Genomic DNA, 22,043 nt, shown 5'->3' with positions numbered 1-22,043 from the left:
TGTAGAGCATACAGTACTCACTAAAAATTAATAGACGCCCAACACCCTAAAATACTTTGATGTCTTTTTCATCCTTAGTAGATTGTGCTTCCACTGTTTTATTGAAGTGTTTTCTTATCTATAAACTATGGTGTCTCTTGCTACGTTCTATGTATGAATGAATCTCATTGATATTTTTTCCATTTCTTTCCTCTTCTTACATATTCCTGTTTTAAGGCCAACAAGAACATTTCTAACAATCAAATATTTTTCATTTTTTATTTATTCATTGTTGGTCTCCTCTCTACTCACAATATGAGTCAATTCCACTAAAATATTCAGGACACATGGAATCACTTGGAAAAGTTGTGTTACATTGGCTATCTATCCAACTTTCTCTAGGATGGATCTTGGAGTAAAATATGTTTAATAGTAAAATATGTTATGAATACTAAAATATTACTTCAGCATCCTATGCAAAAAAAATATTTTATTTTAAAAGATGTCTTTCCTGCCTTACGTCTTAAGTGTTTTAGGAAACTTCCAATGGTAAATTTACAATTAAAATCGTATTTCTAAATTGCAACATCATATGAAACACAAAAATTGTATCAAAAACCAGTATATAGCAATATAAATATGCTAAATATATTAAAGAATGGAGACCAATTGAAAGAGCAAATAAAAATTATATACAGATTCTTTTAGAAAAAAAGTATCATCTTTATTAGCTTCTGGGAAGTCATTAATTGAATAAAAAAGGCTTTCCTGGAAAAACATTCCAAAGCTTAACCATAATTGAGCAAAAGGCCTTCCTCCTAATGTCTTTGAGAAGTTTTTGAAATGAACGAGTCTCCATCCCAGTCATCTTTCTAAAGAGGCTGATATATAAGAAGGTGAGCCTTCAAATAATCTGAATTAGGGGGAGGAACAGTTTATGGATTTTTAGAATCTTTTAGTTGGTCCCAAAACTGCTTAAACCTAGTGCTATTCTTTGCAAACCCTCTCCCAAATCAGCCATACTTTTGGAGTGGACCATCAACATGCCATACAGCTTGGTATGGTTCTTAAATTGACTCAGTCATGGTTTTGAGCCCATTAAGACATGGTATCTCTAGTTTCTCTGTCTAAAGTTATATATGGCAATAAATCTGATTTGTTCTGAACTTTCATTCCATCATTTCACATTGACTGGGAAATCTATGTGTCTCACTGCTTAATTGTGGAAAAATGAATGGCTCTGTTGGGGAAACCTGTTCCTCTCCCCGTCTCCCCCAAACTAAACAGACATTCCAGTTCCCCCAAAGACCTCATTGCCTTAACAAGCACATGTGAAAATTCCATACATGCTCACAACAATACAAAAACAGAATTCTGTGAGAAAGATGAATTGAGAGAGATTCCTTCTTTGCATGGAGTTTTATGGGTCTTCACCATAGGAACATTGGGTGAAATTCAAGGCTGTTAATACATGTCATTTATCTGGATATATTATTTTTTCATTCTTTTAATCCTGAGTATCTATGATAGAACTTTAAGCTGTTCAGAGCTGATCAGCAATGTGAGTGGTATGTTAGGCTTAAAATAAAACATTTTAAACATCAAAGGGGATGCCAGAGGACTTACCTCCAAGTGATCAAGGAAATGAGGGATTTTTCAAGAGGAGCACCTTCACTTTGGATTCTTCTGCCTCCATTCACACACACCTTTTCTCTTTCTAAAAGGAACTATCAACTATCCTTTTTTTAACTTAATTTTGATCCCTTTTCGTAGGACCTTCAGGAAGGAGGGGCTTCCAAAATGGACAGCAGGGAGTAGCGGTCATCTATCTTATTTTGATTTTATTAGATTATGATGGTATATACTTTGTTTGTTATTATTATAAGCCACCTAGAATCTAGTGAATAGGAGACATATATATTTTGTAAACAAAATAATCTAATATGCAACATGTCAATATGCAAAACTGCTCCCCAGTGACATCTCTATGACACAATGCCAAAGAAAAGATATTAGGAGGATGTACGCAATGTAGGTGAGAGCTGGCTTGGTGCATTGGTTAAGGTATCAGACTAGAAACTGGGAGGCCATGAGTTCTAGTCCTGCCTTAGGTACAAAGCTAGCTGAGTGACCTGGGCCAGTCAGTCTGTCAGCCCTAGAAAGCAGGCAGTTGCAAACCACTTCTGAAAAAAACCTTGGCAAGAAAACTGCAGGGGTTTGTTTGGGCAGTCTCAGAGAATTGGGCACAATTTAATTTTAAAAAATGCAACATAGGTACATTTGCCATTTTAGGTGAGCTTATGATACTGATATGTCTCATATTCAGCTGAAAATTACTACCTGTTTGATCTTCTTATTTGGAAGAATTGCTCACAGGAAACTAAAGTTGAACCCTGAAACCATTCTATGTCTTCTGTAGAATTCTGGCTCCATAGAGTATATAGTATGATAGCACTCATGTAGATTATAGTGACATGAATTGGTCTGATCCCAACCCCTCTCTTTTATATCTCTTTACCTATACATTCATTGATTCCTCATTTACACATCAATCTATACTATAAAAAGTAATTTCCATGAAAATTCAGATTTAACCATTTGGTTTATTTATCAACTCATATGCCATATTAATCAGAAAGTCACTCTTCATAGCTTATACAATAGGATTTAAAAAGCAAATTAAAAATTGACAAAAAATAATAAAACAACAAAATCAACAGCTTTTTAAAATACATTTTCTTTCAAGTTAAAGATACATAGATGCACCCAGACATGGTTGGAGCCCAACATCAAGACCAAACATTTGGGAAAAAAAACAGAATTTACTAGACATCCAATTTCTCACTTCCTTATTAGGCTGGGAACATATTCAGTGCACAAAGCATTCTTGGTAGAAATACTTCACAAGAACAGAAAAGGAGCATCTGTGAGGACAAAGATTCAAGGATACTTAAATGGATAATACCAAGCATGTGTCCTCAGAAGCTTTGAGAAGCTCAAGAAGAGAGTTCAGTGGGAATTACTCTGCACAAAATACAGGCCCAAGTGTTTGTGAATATCATGAGATGGGTACAGATTTGACATTACTCATAAAGGTTGCTGTAAAGAGACCATATGCTAAATAAATAAATGAGGCAGTTGAGAAGAAGGAAGACTTTCCACTATAATTCTAAGGAGCCAGGAGAGATAATTGAAACTCTCTCCCACTGAAGCCCTTCTCTGCTTCCCTTCTGGGTGATGGGTGCTCAGCGCCCTCACCTGTGTGAATCAAATCATTTGGTTACCAGCTTTCCACTTTTCCTAGAGTTTCCTTTGGGATGTCTGCAGCATGCTGCTTATGGATATGGGAAACGATGTGGTTTCCCCACCCAGTCTTACTTTCCTCAGATGAAGTGGGAGGAGGTAAAGGCAAAAAAATCAAGACTGAGAACTATTCTCTACTGTTTCTCCTTCAGCTCCATCGGCAGCTAAGTGCACCCAGTGATGAATGAGCTCATTGCTGGGTCCTACTCAGGTTCCTCCGCTGAGGATAGAGAATCTCTAATAAAGCTGCTTCCATTTCCCGCAGCATTCTTGCCTGGCTGTATATTTTATTAACTGCTCCAGAGTAATATAGGACCATAGCTCTAGGATAGTGTGTTCATGAAAGAAATTTTTTTTGGGGGGGAGGGGAGAGAAATACAAAGATAATAAGAGAGCAGGGTAGGAGATAATGTCAGAAGCCTTATAGGAAGAAAAATCTCCCAGATTGAGGGATTCGATGCTGTTGTTTCTGTGTAGAAATGCCAACATCAATCATGCAGGAAAAACGTTTTGCAGTACTATAATAATACATTAGCAGGGGTCTGTTGAATAAGAAGCCCCTTGTGGATTAAAAGGGTCTTGCAAAATATCCCCCTATAGTTACCCTAAACTTTTATTTAGCTTGAGGTTCCTGGTGCTTAGAAGGAATGAACTGGAAAGTTAATGCTAATTTGAGAATTCTGGAAATTAAAATCCACAATTTGTTAAAGTTGTCAAGGTTGAGAAATCTTGGTCTATTCAGTGAATAAAGTTGTCGTAATATACAGTGAGGCTTCAGATATAGGAAGACCCTTGTCTGTTGGTCTTCATGTGAGCAAACAAAGAGAAAATCTTGCATTATAATTCCCAGAGCAAGAACTATGACTAAAGATCTGAGAATGGTTCAAAATGGTAGAACACCACAGCTTGCTCAAAAGTTATTAGTCAGAGTTTCCCAGGTTGTAATCCAGAAGATTTTTGGTAAGTTTGCTACTGCACAGTTCAGAAGTTTATTTATATGGAAAGTATCTTTTTCTTTATCTGCTCTTATAAGTCTGTTCTGTGTTACTTTTATGTGTCTGTGTGACATAGTAGTTCTTTTTTCACAGATTATAGAAAGTAGGGTTACAAAGAAAAGATGTAGTTCACATCATATTTTTCACAGGACATTAGACCCATGTAAGGTTTTTTTTCTTTCACAATTAATTTTTAGTTATGTATTGACCCAGTCTGAATTAAGTTTCCCTGAACACATGATAGGAGCAGACTGGTTGAGACAATCTAGGCAAGATGGACTTCGGAAAAACAAGCCTACTGCAATAATTGGGGTTAACAGCTTCCCACTTATATTAGATTAGCTAACATTTTAATGAAATATATGTGATTTAATGTGATTTTAATTCTAATGGTACTGTTGCTTTTTGCATCTGCATTTGTTTTCACATATGCATATATAATCATGCAAACAATGCAAGAAAGCTGTCAAACTATGGGAAAATGCTGTAAGGGTTGGTCTTAAAACCCGATATCTAAAGGCCAGATTTAATTTAATTTAATTTAATTTAATTTAATTAGATTTATATACCGCCCTTTCCCGAAGGACTCAGGCCGGTTTACAGGGTATTTAAAATCAGCAATACAAAATACAAAAGTTAAAAAACAATTTAAAAAGATTAAATTATCCCTTAAAATAAAAACCCCAGTTAAAAATTCTCAGCCTGGGCCGGAGAGCTCAAAGAGCCAGGTCTTCAGGTCCCGGCGGAATGACCAAAGGTCGGGGGCAGTCCTAAGCTCCACGGGCAGCTGGTTCCAGAGGGCAGGCGCACCCACAGAGAAGGCCCTCCCCCTGGGTGTTATCCGCCGACAATCTTTTACCGGTGGCACCCTGAGAAGACCCTCCCTGTGTGAGCGCACTGGACGAAGGGAATTTGATGCTGGCAGGAGGTGTTCCCTCAAATATCCCGGACCCAAGCCATTTAGGGCTTTATAGGTCATCACCAGCACCTTGAATGGCCTCTATAGGTAAATGCCTAGATATAAATGAATTTCATGACTCTATCATATATGCAGTTCACTTTTCTGTAAAACCATGAAGTACAGTTTTACAAAATCAAACTTGCAGATTACAAGATTACTGAAAAGTAAAATGCAATTCTACAAGTCTTTTATTCTAGACATTTGCAAACAGAGCAAGCACAGAGGAATCATCAAAGTCATTCCAGGCCTGCAAATTAACGCTGTGTGAATTGGGCTTCACACAGTTGTCAAATATAAAGGAACAGTTGTCCCTAAAGTTAGGACAGCTGTCTCCCTATCAGAAATGCTTAGTTCAATATTGTAAAATAGCCCTTCTTCTTTGATGCTGGAATTTACCCCGGTTTTATTATAAGTAAAATGACACATAGGAGTGCTTACAAAAGTTTTTGCTTCCGAGTGTGTTTTGCTTGGTAGGAGATCAATAGAAAAGCTGAAGTCTAGGGATGCCGTGTGAATCCCCTTTGCATTAAAATGGACCCTAGCAAGATTCCAGAAGCATAATAATTCTTCCTTGTTTGGTTTCAATCCCTGAGGAGCTTTTTTACAGTAGCAGTCATGCAATCAAGGGAGACTTCCTTAAGCTCTGTTTAAAAGAGCAAAAGCAAGTAAAGAGAAAAAAACAAGAGTACAACCTGCTTGAAGATGCATACAGAAGAACATAGTCACTCAAGGAGCTTGGAGTTTGATCATCTTGAGAAATAGTACCATCTGTAAATTATACAGCTGAATGGCAAACTAGAATTGATATAAAAGATTAGCATCACTTGTGCAGCTTTTTAAGTATTAATGCAGAATGGGCAAAGGATTGTAGAATAGGACTGTTGCACAGAAACAAGAGAGCACTGATCTTTCACTTCATATATGCAAACTATGACTTCAGTTGAGATCATGCAGTTCCAAATTGCTTATTAAACTACAGGAAATGTGTACAGACCATTTGGAAATGGTGCAGTGTTTATCAGAGACACAGGATGAGTGAAAAAAAAGCCTTGTCTTTCATTCATCTCTTTATTTCCAGTCCGAAACCTCTTAATTTCTATTAAAAACTTAAATAAGCATACAAAATGTATATGCATCAGATCCTATATCACAGGGGTCCCCAACCCTCAGTCCGTGGACTAGTACTGGTCTGCAGAGCTGGAGGCAGGCAGCAAATCTGCAGGGGTCTGGGTAGGGATGGGAGAATGGCAGGGCAGAATCCAGCTTTCTCAGTGCAAAGGTTCTCCAGCACTGCGCTGGCAACTGGCTGGCAACATCTGAGCTCAGCGTCCTTCCTCCTCCTGCTTCTTGTGCTCTCTCTTCTTCTGCCTCCTTCCTGCTTCCTCTTCCTCCTGCTACTTTTTTCTTCTTCCTCCTCCTCCTCTTCTTCCTCATTTTCCTCCTCTCCCACTCCCAGCACCCCAGCTGGGCTCGGGGTCCCTTTGCGGAAGTCTCCAAGTTTGCAAGGCAAGTGCACGCCAGCCCAGCTTGCAACGGGGGGGGGGCAAAACCTCCTTGGAGAGGGATACCCCCCCCAAGGTATGTGTTTGTGAGGGTGCTTTCTCGGGGTGCAAATAGGGGCAAGGAGAAGCTACCTTTCACTTTAAGCACTGGGTCTTCAAGGGAATCTCTCTCTCTCTCTCTCGTTTGTACCTTTTCTAAGACCACTGATTTTTTTGCTTTTGTTTTGATGGTGCTCCAGGTGCCTCATGTTTTGGTAATTTCCTCCCTGTTTTTTTGTGGTTTAATTTGGTGTGTGTGTGTGTGTGTTCTTGCTCCTTTCTTCGTGCAGCTCTCAAGTTTGCAAGCCAAGCACGCTCCTACCCGGTTTGAAAGGGGGGAGGGGGAGAAGCTACATTTCTCCTTAGGCACTGTGTCTCCAAGGGAATCCCTCTCTTATCTGTACCTTTTCCAAGGCTGCTGGGCTTGTGCAATGCTCTTCCCCCCCCCCTTTCAGTGCTTTTCTCAGCACTTCTCAACGTGCTGGGTCTTCGGTTTGTTTTGCTGGAAGGCTGAGTTTAGGATTGCCTCTTTTCCTTCCCACTTTCTTAGAAGCAGAAAGTCACTGATACAGTGTAATAATCATAGAAATAAAGTGCAGTATTTGTTTATTTTTTAAAAAAATTAAAATAAATATAATGAATCATCCTGAAACCTCCCCCCACCCTCCCAGTCCATGGAAAAATTGTCCTCCATGAAACCGGTCCCTGCTGCCAAAAAGCTTGGGAACCTCTGCTATATTGGAAGGATCTTGACCATGTGGTGTCTAAAAGTGTCCATTTGAAATAACTATAACATGTAGGGGTAGCTATGTTCATCTTTTGTAGCCCCCCCCCCCCGAAATAATTTAAACACCATACAACTTGAGTGTACATCTGAATCTCTGAATTAGTGGATTGTGGACAATAGGTTGACCTGCAAGGCAGTCTCTAGGTTAAGGACCCTAGACCAGGGGTAGGCAACTTTGGCTCTTTTATGGCTCATGGACTTCATCTCCCAGAATTCTGGCTCAGGAATTCTGGGAGTTGAAGTCCATGAGTCATAAAAGAGCCGAAGTTGCCTACCCCTGCCCTAGACTAAGTAGACCAGTTTAAGCATGCCTGTGATATAATTAGGAAAGGGATTGCTGCATATGACACATGTACAACTAAGGTTAATAACTTTCTCTATGTAGTACTACTAAAAAGAATTACATGAAACCTTGACTCAGCAAAGCATTGATAGCCATATACAAGTCAGTATCTAAATGCTGATCAGATTTTGGCTTTTCAGCAAGTCACTAAAAGAATCTATGAATGCAAGGAAAATGATTGCATATTTGTCTATATAGAGAAAACGTGGGATAACATGAATAGGCCTGAATTAGGACATGTTTTTTGCATAATTATAGAGAGATAATTGCTAAATAATATAAATCATGAATGTTTAGTGAATGACTCAAGACTGGGCAGGAAATAAGACAAGGGTGTTTCATATCCCTTTGGTTGTTAAATATATTTATGAATAAATATTGTGATTGGGGTCTTGATTAGGAGTGTAAGTGCATTATATGCAGGCAATGACATGTTGCTGGATAAAATCTGAATGTTTTGCTGTGAATATTAGAAATACTGCTTGATGAATTTAGAAGTATGAATCTGAAAATTAACATATCAAAGACCAGGACGATCCAGAACAATTCCAGATGGCGCTTGGGTCTATACCTATCTCCCTCACCCACAGCCCGGCTGATGCCTTGGTGGAGGCTTGGGAGAGGGCTGCCACCGAGGCACTTGACCGGGTTGTACCCTTGCGACCCCTGATCTGGCGTAGATCCCGATGGGCTCCATGGTTTTCTGTGGAGCTACAGGAGATGAAACGTTGGAGACGGAGTCTGGAGAGCTGTTGGAGATCCAGCCGGTCTGAATCTGACCCATTGCGAATAAGATCTTTCACTAGGTCTTATCTCGCGGCAATGAGGACGGCGAAGTCTAATTACTTCGCCGCCCTCATCGCGTCTGCAGAATCTGGCGGACAAAATCACTCAGATCTGACTGGGCAGAGTCTGACGGGGAGGAATCGAGCGGTCTTGAGAGTATTATCTGGACTGAGTTTGATCCTGTGACTCCCGAGGAGGTGGACAGGATTATGGGGAGGCTGAGCTCTACCACCTGTTTATTGGACCCGTGCCCTTCCTGGCTGGTTTATTCAGCTCGGGAGGAGACACGAGGCTGGTTCCAGGCAGTGATATCTGCTTCTTTGAGCGAGGGTGTCTTTCCCGCCGCCTTGAAGGAAGCGGTGGTGAGACCCCTTCTCAAGAAGCCTTCCCTGGATCCAGCTATTTTGAATAACTATTGTCCAGTCTCCAATCTTCGCTTTTTAGCGAAGGTTGTTGAGAGTGTGGTGGCGCATCAGCTTCCTCTGTTCCTGGAGGAAACTGATTATCTTGACCCGTACCAATCGGGTTTCAGGCCCGGGTACAGCACGGAGACGGCATTGGTCACGCTGATGAATGATCTCTGGCAGGCTCGGGACAGGGGTTGTTCCTCTGTCCTAGTCCTATTAGATCTCTCAGCGACTTTTGATACCATCGACCATGGTATCCTGCTGCGACGTCTCAGGTGGTTGGGAGTTGGGGGCACTTTTTTGCAGTGGTTCTCCTCCTACCTCTTGGGCCATTCGCAGTCGGTGTTGACGGGAGGGCAGAGGTCTGCCCCGAGGTCTCTTGTTTGTGGAGTTCCTCAGGGGTCGGTCCTCTCTCCCCTCCTGTTCAATATCTATATGAAGCCGCTGGGTGAGATCATTCATGGTTTTGGGGTGGGGTATCATCAGTACACCGATGATACCCAACTTTTTCCACCCCAAACCAACTCAGTGATGCCCTCGACGTGATGTCCCATTGCTTGGAGGCAGTTCGGGTTTGGATGGGGAGAAACAGGCTCAGACTCAACCCTGCCAAGACTGAGTGGCTGTGCATACAGGCATCTCGAGTGAACCATTCTATTCCATCTTTAATGATGGGGGGTGAGGTGTTACCCCCCGTCAATAGGGCTCGCAACTTGGGTGTCCTCCTGGATCGCGGCTCAGCCTTGAAGATCATATAGGAGCCATGACCAGGGGGGCTTTTGCCCAGGTTTGCCTGGTGCACCAGTTGTGGCCCTATCTGGACCGAGATGCTTTGCGCACAGTCACTCATGCGCTCGTGACCTGGTTAGACTACTGCAATGCTCTCTACATGGGGCTGCCCTTGAGGACCACTCGGAGGCTTCAACTGGTGCAGAATGCAGCCACGCGAGTTGTGATGGGGGCTTCCCGATACTCCCATATAACACCTCTGCTCCGCGAGCTGCAGTGGCTTCCGGTTGCCCTTCGGGTGAGATTCAAGGTGCTGGTGATGACCTATAAAGCCCTAAATGGCTTGGGTCCGGGATATCTGAGGGAACACCTGCTGCCGGCATCAAGTTCCCTTCGTCCTGTGCCTCTCCCACAGGGAGGGCCTTCTCAAGGTGCCGCCGGCAAAGGATTGCCGGTGGGCAACACCCAGGGGGAGGGCCTTCTCTGTGGGCGCACCTGCCCTCTGGAACCAGTTACCCGTAGAGCTTAGGACTGCCCCTGATTTTTGTTTGTTCTGCCGGGACCTGAAGACCTGGCTCTTTGAGCTTTCCGGCCAGGACTGAGGATTTTTTAATTTTTTAATTTATTGTAATTGGGTTTTTAATCAGAGTTATAGGGGTTTTAAATTTTAATTAAGGAAAATTTAATCAATTTTAATTGGTATTAATTTTTGTATTGTAATGTTGTTTTAATTGCCTTGTGAACCGCCCTGGGTCCTACAGGAGAAGGGCGGTATATAAGTTTAATAAATATAAATATATAAATATAAACTCAGCCATTGTATTTGTAAATCCTAGCTTAGCACCATGTGTGAATCAGGGCACCATGGGTTCTAGAACAAAACACAACTAAAGGAAAGCATGGCGTAGAGTTGTAGGTGAACTAAGCCAGTGTGGCAACTTCAGTTGAGTCCAAATCTCTCAAGAGAAATTCAATTAAAATGAGGAGAGAATTGAGGGAAGGAAGGATCAGATCACAGACTTTTGTCCCAAAGCTGATGAGTCCTTATAAATATACATTTAAGTACACAAGAAAATCTGGGATTGTCCATGTTGCCTCAATATGAGGAACTCTAGTGGCACAGTGGTTAGAATGCAGTATTGCAAGCTAACTCTGCCCAGAGCCACAGGTTCAATCCTGACTGGCTCAAGGTTGACTCAGCCTTCCATCCTTCCGAGGGTGACAAAAGGAGGACCCAGATTATTGGGGGCAACATGCTGACATTATAAACCATGCAGGGAGTGCTATAAAGCATTATGTGGCATTATATGTCTAAATGCTATTGCTATTAATATGGACTCTCTTAAAACACTACAATTTTGAAAAATGTATATTTATAAATGCAAAGTGTGCCTGTGGCAAAAAGCATTAATACTGTGCAAATCACGATTGAGTCCAGCTTTTTGTTTGCATAGAACACAGTGGGAAATAGAACATCTGCTCCATAATTTTATGAAAGTACCTACTATACTAGTTACAAACTTCTCATAATCTATTCAGTAGAAACTAAAGCCCAAATCCATTAATAGGATGAGTTTTTATCATTATAGAAGTTAAAAACAATTGCTACTTTTTAAATTTATGAACTTCTGAGATTCTGAGGACTCAAGATCCTTTTCCATATTTTAGAATTTAGCACTAAGTCAAGCATATGCAGGAATGTGCCAAATACCAGCAGCTTTTACTCTGAATAACAACTCTTAATTGACAAAGAGAAGAAATACTTGGAATACAAAAATTCAAATACAAAATTCAAATACAAAATTCCTTCAATGTTCAGTTTCTATAACTATCTACTCTTATTTAATTCAATCCCGCCTTATGTCTCTGAATCACAGCTGAATCACAGGGACTTGCCCCCTAAATCCATTTCTGTGAGGAAGATGGAAAAGGGCATGTTACAGGAATACCTCCTGACTGACTTGAAGGTGCCTCAAAGCTATGAACTTCGTTTGACACCCATAACCCGGTTTGGGATGGGGGACATGGCTACCCGTATCATCCACTATATAGAACGTGAGTGTCTCTTTCTCTCCATTATTTGACCGTTTTTGAACCCTCAAAGGCGGGTATTAACTGAAGGAAGTGTATTTCATTTGACAAAATCTTAATAGACCTGCATTATTCAGAGAAACGTTTTCCCACTGATTTTTCCCATATATATTGAACAACAAATCTCAAAATTTCCTGGCAGGGAATTGTGTTATATCTTAACACCTCCAGAGATCAAGGTGATTTTATATATATATCATATACAGTATGTGCTACCCAGACTATCTTCCATATAAACTGGTCTCAGTGTTCAACTACCATCACCAAAGCAGTTAATGTGAAATATGTCATCAATTTGCTTCCAACTATTAGGTTACAAGGTCATTTGTATCCATGAATCATTTTAGGGGGAAATGAATAAACAGTATATAGTTCGATGATCAAATAGCATCTTAGGTAAGTGTATCCAATTTAGAAAGAAAAGATCAAATCTTTATTATGATTATAGACCATTGAAAGGTACAAGATCTGGAGGAATTTGTGAGCCTTGATTTTAGCATCGAATGAATATCAAACCTTTTTCTATCACACATTTTACTGGTTTATTAGTATAGAATATAAAGTTGGACATGGTTTTATGCAAGCATACTATATAACAATTTGATGGGAAAACAAGGGGCATCAAATTCTTTTGATATGGAGCTTTCTCCTACAGGATTTAATCCTCTCCCAAACTTCTTTTCATATAAAATTTAGTCTAATGATATGATACAAGGAACAACCATTCCCAAATATTGGCATCCATTCTTTCAAGTTATCTTAATTCCCACCAAGTTCCGTGAAAGAATGGAATTCTTTATGTTTTCAATCCTGTGTAAACCACCCAGAGCTGCTTGATGAGGGGATAGATGGATGAAAAATAAATAAATATAATACATTTCTTATTTCTCAAAAAGAACACAATTTCTTGTGGCCAGTCTCTGTTGGGGCAATTTTCAAGATTTAAATTATAAATTATCTGCATTCAATCTCAGCTTTGAATCTGCCCAGGAACAAAAGGATAAAGGTATTTAATCAGATCAAATCCAGGTACTTGTTTTTTTCTCTTGCATCTTTAACTGTTAATATAAAAGTATTTTTATAAATCTATTTCTGTTTCCTTTCTCAGCAATCAGCTACCCTAACCCAGTAGGTAAGTGATTATTCCCCCGTGCTTTCTTTATCTTTTTATATATCCTGCTTCTTAGAATTGAAGTGGAATCTTGATAGTGAAAAACATTCTTTGAAACTAAAATTTATTGAAAGTCCTTGCTTACCACATGTAATAAAATTAATTTAAAACACCTAGAATAATTATACCCAGCTATTTGTTTTCTGGATCAATGCCACTTTTGTATGCTTTACATTTCCAAGGAATTTTATTCAAGTAGGAATTCTTTTAAATGTATCTAATAAATGAAGTGTTTACCAGCAAAGAATCAGCTAAGCCAAAGAATACAGCCAGACATAAAGGAAGATGCTGTATGCATACATCATAACGTATGATGTAGTGCCTAAGCTTAGAGGTAGGATTAGTATTTTTAAACAAAAAGTAACAGGAAAGTAGGGAAGACCCAGAAAAGACAATTTGATCTATTTGTGTCAGGTGCAAATAACTAGATTCACACATGTAGAGTATAAAATAGCTACTTTATTACTCAAGCATATTTCACAGCAATCTTCACAGACTGGCAGTTTGCCACCAGAAAGACTAAGGAAGGTTCAACAGTATTCAAGGAGAGTCAGACCTTGCCTTCTTGTGTCTACATAACGATTCCAGACTGATCCCCCGCTTGATCCCTCCTCCTGAATGTGACAGTCTCTCTCCGACAACTTGATCATAAGAAACTGGCAGATGACCATTAGATGGCAGTAAAGAGTCGGTTTTCTTACTGCCATCTAATGGTTGTTGAGACTGTTACAGGCCAGATTATGGCAGCTTTAATTTTTCTCAGGTTACACTCTTCATCCATCAGGCCCCATTGTTGTCTAATGATATCAGCAACACATCTCTAGAATTCCATCACCTGCTGCGGAATCCTTTTAACTAGAGATTTACAAACAAATCATTTATTTGTACCAACTCTGTTTGTTGTGCCAGTGAATATGAATGTAGTTGATCTAAGAAGAGGATGGCATGCAGAATTATCTGAACTTGATCCAGGGCTCTGACCCACACAGACCATACAGTATCTATGAGGGCTTCAGCCTTTAGTATATTTATCTGGAGATAAATGTACAGCTACTTAAAGACCAATAGGAACAGAAGAGTCACAATATTCTAGTTAGGCTTAGCTTCTTCCATGAGTCAGGTTCTTGTTTCAGATGTATGGTTCACTTGCAAAAAAAAATTAAAATAAAATCCAAAATTGAATCACAGGAATAATAGAAGGTTGATGTTGATGGTATTGTTGTTACTGTTGTATATATGTAGTTATTTATAGATCTAATTATCATCCAGGAAAGGCTACATTTTCTCTGGTACTTAATGCTAGAATCTCACTCTGTTCATAATGTATGTATTGATTTGCCTTGAACTATAAGCTCTCATTATCTTCAACATGCCATGTCCCCAGAGTTTTGAATTGACAGGGTGATTCTAAAGGAAAATGATTATTTAGGACAGTTCAGGAAACTCTGTGGTGTTTGGCTGTAGAAATGTGCTTTCCAAATAAAGTTAACTCTTTATTATTTAGACAAGTAGAAACTAGGCTAGAAAAATAATGGGGAATATGGAATAGAACAGGGTGTCAAACTCGCGACATCATGTGATGTGTCATGACGTATCATGACTTTTTTGCCATTGCTAGCAACGAGGTGGATGTGGTTTCGCTATGATCCATCCAGCCTGCGGGCCGGCAGTTTGACACCCCTGGAATAGAATGTTGACTTTGAATAATATTTTATATATAAAAATTATTTTTGTATGAATAATTTCAAAAAGTACATACTTCTGTTTTGCTGAGGATTCTTTAGTCCTTTAAAAGTTATAAAATACTTTTTAATATCAAAATTGATATCTATGTATCCATCCATCTATCATCTTTATCCACACACCCAACTATTCTTGGCCATCCAAGAAAATAAGCCTCTTAAATAAGCAAAAGAGGGTAATTCATTTCAAGATAGTTTAGCTCCATTCCTGGAGGTTTGTAAAAAGTGATTAGACAACCATTTATTTGAAATTTTATAGGGTTTCTTGCTTGAGCAGGAGGTTACACTAGAAACCTCCAAGGTCCCTTCCAACTGTGTTATTTTGTTAAGATTTGAATTCAGGGTCTTGGATTCTGCTACTATAGAGTGGCCTGCATCAAACTGAAAACCTTTTCCTTTCAGTGTGCTTCAGTTTCTCAGATTCCACAGTGTAAATGCTTCTGCATTTTTCATTATTATGGTTGACCCTTCCATTGAATCCCTTGTGGGAAATAATTAAAAAAAGTTAGCATAATGTGTCCCTGTATTCTGTAAGACATAATACAGGAGAAATGATTGCATCTTGGAAGAGTCTTTCCATCTGTTCATTTCCACCATATCTTTGTAAAAACCACCTTCATTAAAAACATATACCGAATCCATTTTGGCAACCATTTTCTCAGCATGTGCCTTTATCTTGTTCTTTTAAACCTTTTTTCCTCTTAATTTATTTGGCAAAAGCCCATCCATTCACACTTTTCAATCTCTCTAAGCTTATAAAGCTGTCAGGATTTTTTTGTTTGGTTGGTTGTTTTTTGTTCCCACCCCCGAAGTGAAGTAAGTACTTCTCCTAAAGGACCATTTGTTACCTTTGTATTCTGAGGTGATCCTGATGGATACTAAAGGTTTTTGAAGGACTTGCTATTACTGATTATAAAGCTATTCCTTCTAGTTTAGTATCCGGCAACAAAATGACGAAATATTAGATGATCTCATCAAGCAAATACTGTAATCAGACATCAAGTTCCGAATACATTATGTCCTCACTGTGAGTGTGTTGTTATTTTGGCATCATTGTAGTTTGCTACAGATACTGCTGTTCTTAAGGGCCCCCAAGATATATTCGCCCATTAAATGGAGTGCTAATAATAATACTGTTAAGAGATGATAACAGCGATAAAGATGGAAATAAGCAGTATTTAAAATTTGGTGACTTTTGGTTCATTTTCATTTTTGGGTGTTGACAGTGCTTAAAATAACATCTCAAGAAGAAGGCAGATTTTCAACCTCCAGCCCATCCCAAGGTACAATAAATATGTAAACATAATTCCAGCTGTCCAGCAATTTATGCCGTGCAGTCAAACAACATAACTCTTCTTATCATTCTGATTTGTCAGAAAGCAGATTCATATCTATCATCCCAAACTGCTACCACAGATTTGAAGACCAGCCTCAGGAGATTGCAGATCTGAAGGAATAAACTGGAGGGGGAGGGGTGGATAAGAGATAGGAATCCCTTTGGTCATTCCGTAGCTCAAGAATTCCCCACATGAACCTCTAGCTGTTTCCCTTTTCAGTGCGTGGGGATTGCTTCCACAGATATTAGGACCTGGAGAAAGTAAAGAAGCTGGTTTTGACAAAGGTAGGCAATATACATTACCAGAACAACGAGAGGAAAAATATGTCTTAAGTCCAGAACAAGCAGAAGGAATGTGAAAATGACAGGTACCTGCCTAGTGAATATGAATATAAGAGGGGAAAGAGGTAAAGTACAATCAGAGTTGCAAGATTATTTTACTATAGCTAATCTTAATAAAAGTTTTGCCGTTCCTCTGGATCAGGTCAGGTCTACATAATGGGAATCCAGGTCCTGTCCCTTTGGAGATATAGTATCTAAGAAATATCCATTGACAATTGCTTGAAAGAAGAAAATATTTATGTGAAAGGAACCATCTTTTCATTTATTACTAGTCTCCCTGGCATTGTGAAGAGATCTGTTCCTACTATGTTTGTTTGAGGTATCCTAGGTAACATCATCAGTATTAGACTAGCACTGATGATGTTAGACTAGCACTGATGATGTTACCTAGTTTGGGTAATGAAACATTTGGAAGAAAACAACCAAGTTCAGAGAGCACAAAGGACCCCTCATTTCAACCCTGAGCTGCAAATATTCTCCTTTATTAATACCACATTTGTTTAAAACAGTATATATAAGGTCCATGATGAATAGAAAGTAATTTTGCAGTCGAGCCCAAATGGTTGGTCTAAATCCAATTCTTGATGCTCTCAGCTGGAGAGAATTTTTTTTGCAAATTTTCTCAATTTACTCCTGTACTAAATTATCCAACTGATGTTTGTAAGAAGTTGTAGGAGAGACACTGAGCAGCTGGTTTATAAGGATGGAAGGACCATCACACATGGCTCTCCAATAAACCTCCGATGTGATTTTCCATGGATCATAGTGAAAGGCAAAGATTAATTTGCCTATGGTAAGATTAATTCCTATAGTAGTCTGATATTAAGGACACATAATGCTGATTAATCTATAGATTAGGTCCACAGGAGTGTCAAACTCGCAACGTCACGTGATGTGTCGTGACGTATCGTGACTTTCTATCCATTGTCGGCAATGGGGGGGGGACACAGTTTCGGCATGATACATCTGGCCCGCGGGCCAGCAGTTTGACATCCCTGGATTAGGAAAAAATTTAATTATTTCACCATCTGCTTTGTCTTTGTTAGTAAGATTTCTCTGCATTATTAAGGCTTGCATGTCATACAGTGCTACACAAGGAATTTTATATCATCTGACCACATAACTTATGAAAGCTAGTTAATGGAGTGTTATTTTCCAGACATTTGTGTTGATACAGGAATTATATCAGAACTAAATTTAATTTTGAATGTTTGCTTCCATTCTTGATTTGACTGGCTTCTTACTAGTTTTTGATCATAAAAGTTCTGAGAATCTTTCCTTCCTGCCTTCTTTTTTTTAAAGAGAGAATCCCAGAATTAATATTTATTACGCCCTCTTTCTATTGCCCCCTTAAATTTTTAATTAGCTCTCCTTGTGAGTTTTTAGATATTGTGTAGCAGCCTAGAAGTCCTAAGAAAATGGTGAAAGGAATGCTTTGACTGAGCTGGCTGCATTATGGTCTTAAATATAAATAATTGTAGAAAATGACAAAAAAATGCTGTTGCATATCTGGTGGATCCACATAGGAAAAAATCAGATTGTAGATAGATTTGTGGTTTGAACCTTTTACATTCTTTTATATGCTATGTTTTTTAATCTTCTTCATTGATGAGCTTGCAGATGAACTAATTCCAGACCACTTGCTATAAAGCACAGATTCTGCAAAAGCGGACTCCAGCCTTAAGATGGAAACCAGCTTGAAGTAAAGGGAAAGTGTACAAATAATCAGTTAAAGACACAGGTATATTGAAAAGTGTCTGTGCTTACCTAAATAGCCAACAGATAATAGAAGTTGTCAGCTTTGGCATTGATAAATAGCTTCCATGTCTTCTCCTCCCTTATAATAAAAAAGCAAAAATTAAATTGCAGAAATTGTTGGGTTTCAAAAAAGATAGAAAGGGCCACCAGTGGGGTGTCCTCTATTTCTGGCCTCACAGAGAGGACTATTTGTCCTGTTCATTGGCAGCCTAATGCTTGCATGGTGGGAGTGAATGCTGATAGGCAGAATGCTGATAGGCAGACTTTCTGTTGATAACACAGTTTATTACTTAACAAGTATGCCCAAATTTGGTTTCATTTGACTGAAGTGTCTTTACCTTTACTTCTTGCAAAGTCAATTTTTTATATTAGTTTTGTTGGCATTGGCAATAAATTGAGTTTAGAATTGAAATCAGTGAAATTAAAGTGGAAGATGCAAATTAAAGTCTTCTAGTTGAACAAAGCTTCTGGTGAAATTTTTCTTGAGAGAAGTATTGAAGCCATTTGCCTACTGTCTAGCCTACAACCCTGTGGAAACCTTATGGAAATATTAACTAGACTTTACCCTACTTAGCTTTCTAGTGACACATATGGACACAAAACAAGTAGTGACAAATTCTGCTTTGCTGAAAGCAATGCGAATGAGGAAGAGTGCTTTTTATTTTATTTATTTATTTTATTACATTTATATAACGCCCTTTCCCGAAGGACTCAGGGCGGTTTACAGGGTAATTAAAAACCAAAATACAAAAGTTAAAAACAAGTTTTAAAAAAATTAAATTTGTCCCTGTATAAATAAAAACCCCAGTTAAAATAAGATTAATCCTCAGCCTGGGCCAGAGAGCTCGAAGAGCCAGGTCTTCAGGTCCCGGCGGAATGAACGGAGGTCAGGGGCAGTCCTCAGCTCCACTGGCAGCTGGTTCCAAAGGGCAGGTGCCCCCACTGAGAAGGCCCTATCCCTGGGTGTCGTCCGCCGGCAATCTCTTACCGGTGGCACCCTGAGAAAACCCTCCCTGTGTGAGCGCACTGGACGAAGGGAACTTGATGCCGGCAGCAGGTGTTCCCTCAGATATCCCGGACCCAAGCCATGTAGGGCTTTATAGGTCATCACCAGCACCTTGAATCTCACCCGGAGGGCAACCGGAAGCCAATGCAGCTCGCGGAGTAGAGGTGTTACATGGGAGTATTGGGAGACCCCCATCACAACTCGCGCGGCCGCATTCTGCACCAGCTGAAGCCTCCGAGTGGTCCTCAAGGGCAGCCCCTTTTATCTGACAATGCTCACAAAAATCAACCTATAATGGCATGGTTACTTGTAGGAACTGCAATTATAGTTTATCCTCTTAGAAATTCAAAATTAATGCAATCATCTATAGCTGAGGTTATGTGGTGGGATTGGGTGAAATGACCAAGCCTCCCTCACAACCTTTTAAGCCATTCTGTCCTTAGTCCATATAGCTGCAATTGGAGTTCAATCATCTTCATCCCAATAATGTATTGGAAGATCTGTTAAAAAGCTCACTTCTGTCCCAGCCTCTCAGGACCTTAAACAGATTGTTTTTGTGATTTCCTAGTCTCACATCTCCTGTGTGCATGTTCCGCTTCTTCTTCAGTTACAGAAGCTAGGCAGTCCCTAGCATTCAGCATTAAAAACTGTGGCTAATTTGGATTAGGATGCTAATTAGAACTGAATGGACCGCGTAGAGAGCACTTAGTCAGGGTTAATTAGTGGTTAAGTGGCCAGCCAAGCTCCCTTTGGCTGCTGTGTTTACTTCACTGGCAGGAGTTTCACCAGCCAGCTAGCTGAGTTTTCATGAGGTCTTCCAGGGCAACTGCTCAGCAGACTTTCACCAGTGGTTGTCCTTCAGTTCTAACCAATAAATTACTTTAAGCTGATCCTTCAGATCCAGCCCACAGTTCAGCTGAATGAGCATGCACTGCATGCCCATTTTATTGAGTTTAAAACTAAGCCCTGTTCTATCTTGAGAGAAATGGAAGTGGAATAAAATGAAGGAGGCCAAAAGCAGGCCAAAGAAAGAGGAAAGGTGTACACATCTGCTCAACATTCCAAAAAGATCTTGACACTCATAGACACACAATCTAATCCAGGAAAATGTGATATGCAATAGAAGCTTGAGACCGGGGGGGGGGGGGGGGGGAATACTAACCTCACTTTCAGTCTTGACACCAGTTTTTTTAGCACTTCACATTTGTTTGTTTTGCTTTGTACATTTTTTCTTTAAAGTTCTCATCCTTTTATTCAGGGCTGGTCTGTTATTGGGTTATCTTTCTTTATGCGTTCCATATAAAATCAATTTCCATCTCTTTCCACTGCCTTATTTTTGAGTATCAAGTTAGATTTTTCATCCAGTCCTGGATTGATGGGGTATGGAGAATGTAAAGACATTTGCCAACCATTATTTCCCCTTTCAGATTATGACACCTTAGGCCATTGGGTTTATTTCTTCACGTATTTTTGTGCCAACTTCCTGAGAAATATGGAGGTATTATCTGAGAATTCAGAAAAAATAACATCTATATTAAAGCTTTTTTTTAAGGAAAATGCTGAAACAATACTTTTAAAAGACACACTTTCTGGAGTCGGAACCAATCACAGCACCAAAAGTGCATTTTTGAGGTCATCAGAGAAAGCTATTTCTGGTTTAGCAGAAAAGTAAGTCTGTAAAAAGGGTATTCCCTTTCTCCTGCAGATTTTAATAATGTGGCAAGTTCAGAACAGAACAGAATGACAGGTTCATACAAATAGGAAGCCCTTTAGACAGATAAAATCTTGAATACAATTGGCTAGCAACATAGGGTTTTAAAATTAGATTGGTATTATTACATTTGTCACATTTCTAACATTTAAAATTCTGGATTGCCTTCAAGAATAACTGTCCATAAAATGTGTTGCAATAGCATAGATGTGACATAAAAGGAGCATGGGTAATCACTGAGAAATTATACTGACTGTAGCTAGTAGACCACAACCTACTCCTTGGTAAGCTATAAAAAGGTGGAATAGACAACATCATCGCCAGATGGATCTGTAGCTGGCTGTCAAACTGAACTCAACAAGTAGTTCTCAATGGGACTACATCCACACAGAGAGAAGTAAGCAGTGGGGTACCACAAGGTTCCGTCCTAGGCCCAGTAACTCTTCAATATCTTCATCAATGACTTAGATGAGGAAATTGAAGGGGAACTCAGTAAATTTGCAGATGACACTGGCAGGAGTACCCAACACCCCAGAAGACCAACTAAGGATCCAAAAAGATCTTGACAAACTTGAACAATGGGCCCTATCCAACAAAATGAGTTTCAATGTGGAGAAAAGCAAAGTTTTACATTGAGGCAGGAAAAATCAAAGGTACAAGTACAGATTGGGCAAGACCTGACTTAAAAACAGTAACTGAGAGAGGTACCTTGTAGTCCTAGTGGACAATCACTTAACCATGAGCCAGCAATATGCAGCAGCTGCCCCAAAAGCTAATACAATCCTGGGTTGTATAAACAGAGGCATAGAATCAAGATCATGCGAGGTATTAGTACCGCTTTATAAAACTCTAGGAATACTGCAGCCAATTTTGGTCACCATATCACAAAAAATATGTTGCGAGTTTGGAAAAAATTCAGAGCAGAACAACTAAGATAATCCAAGGCCTGGAGACTAAAACATATGAAGAACAGCTGCAGGACTTGGGTTTGACTAGTCTAAAGAAAAGAAGAAATAAGGGAGATATGATAGCAGCATTCCAGTATTTGATGGGCT

General features: G+C 39.5%; 1 protein-coding gene across 1 annotated transcript in view; it reads left to right on the top strand.

Moving 5' to 3' along the window:
• MDGA1 (MAM domain containing glycosylphosphatidylinositol anchor 1) overlaps nt 1-22,043 on the top strand; it is a gene marked incomplete at its 5' end in the record, with an annotated part of 211,639 nt that overhangs the window by 137,491 nt on the left and 52,105 nt on the right. Inside the window, 2 exons of the mRNA XM_083376427.1 lie at nt 11,709-11,886; nt 13,031-13,054. Of these exons, the coding sequence (XP_083232553.1) occupies nt 11,709-11,886; nt 13,031-13,054 (202 nt within the window). The remainder of the gene's footprint in view (nt 1-11,708; nt 11,887-13,030; nt 13,055-22,043) is intronic.

This window comes from Vipera ursinii (assembly GCF_947247035.1).
Source record: "Vipera ursinii genome assembly, chromosome: 1".
Taxonomy (NCBI): domain Eukaryota; kingdom Metazoa; phylum Chordata; class Lepidosauria; order Squamata; family Viperidae; genus Vipera; species Vipera ursinii.
This window is presented reverse-complemented; position numbering and strand designations above follow the sequence as displayed.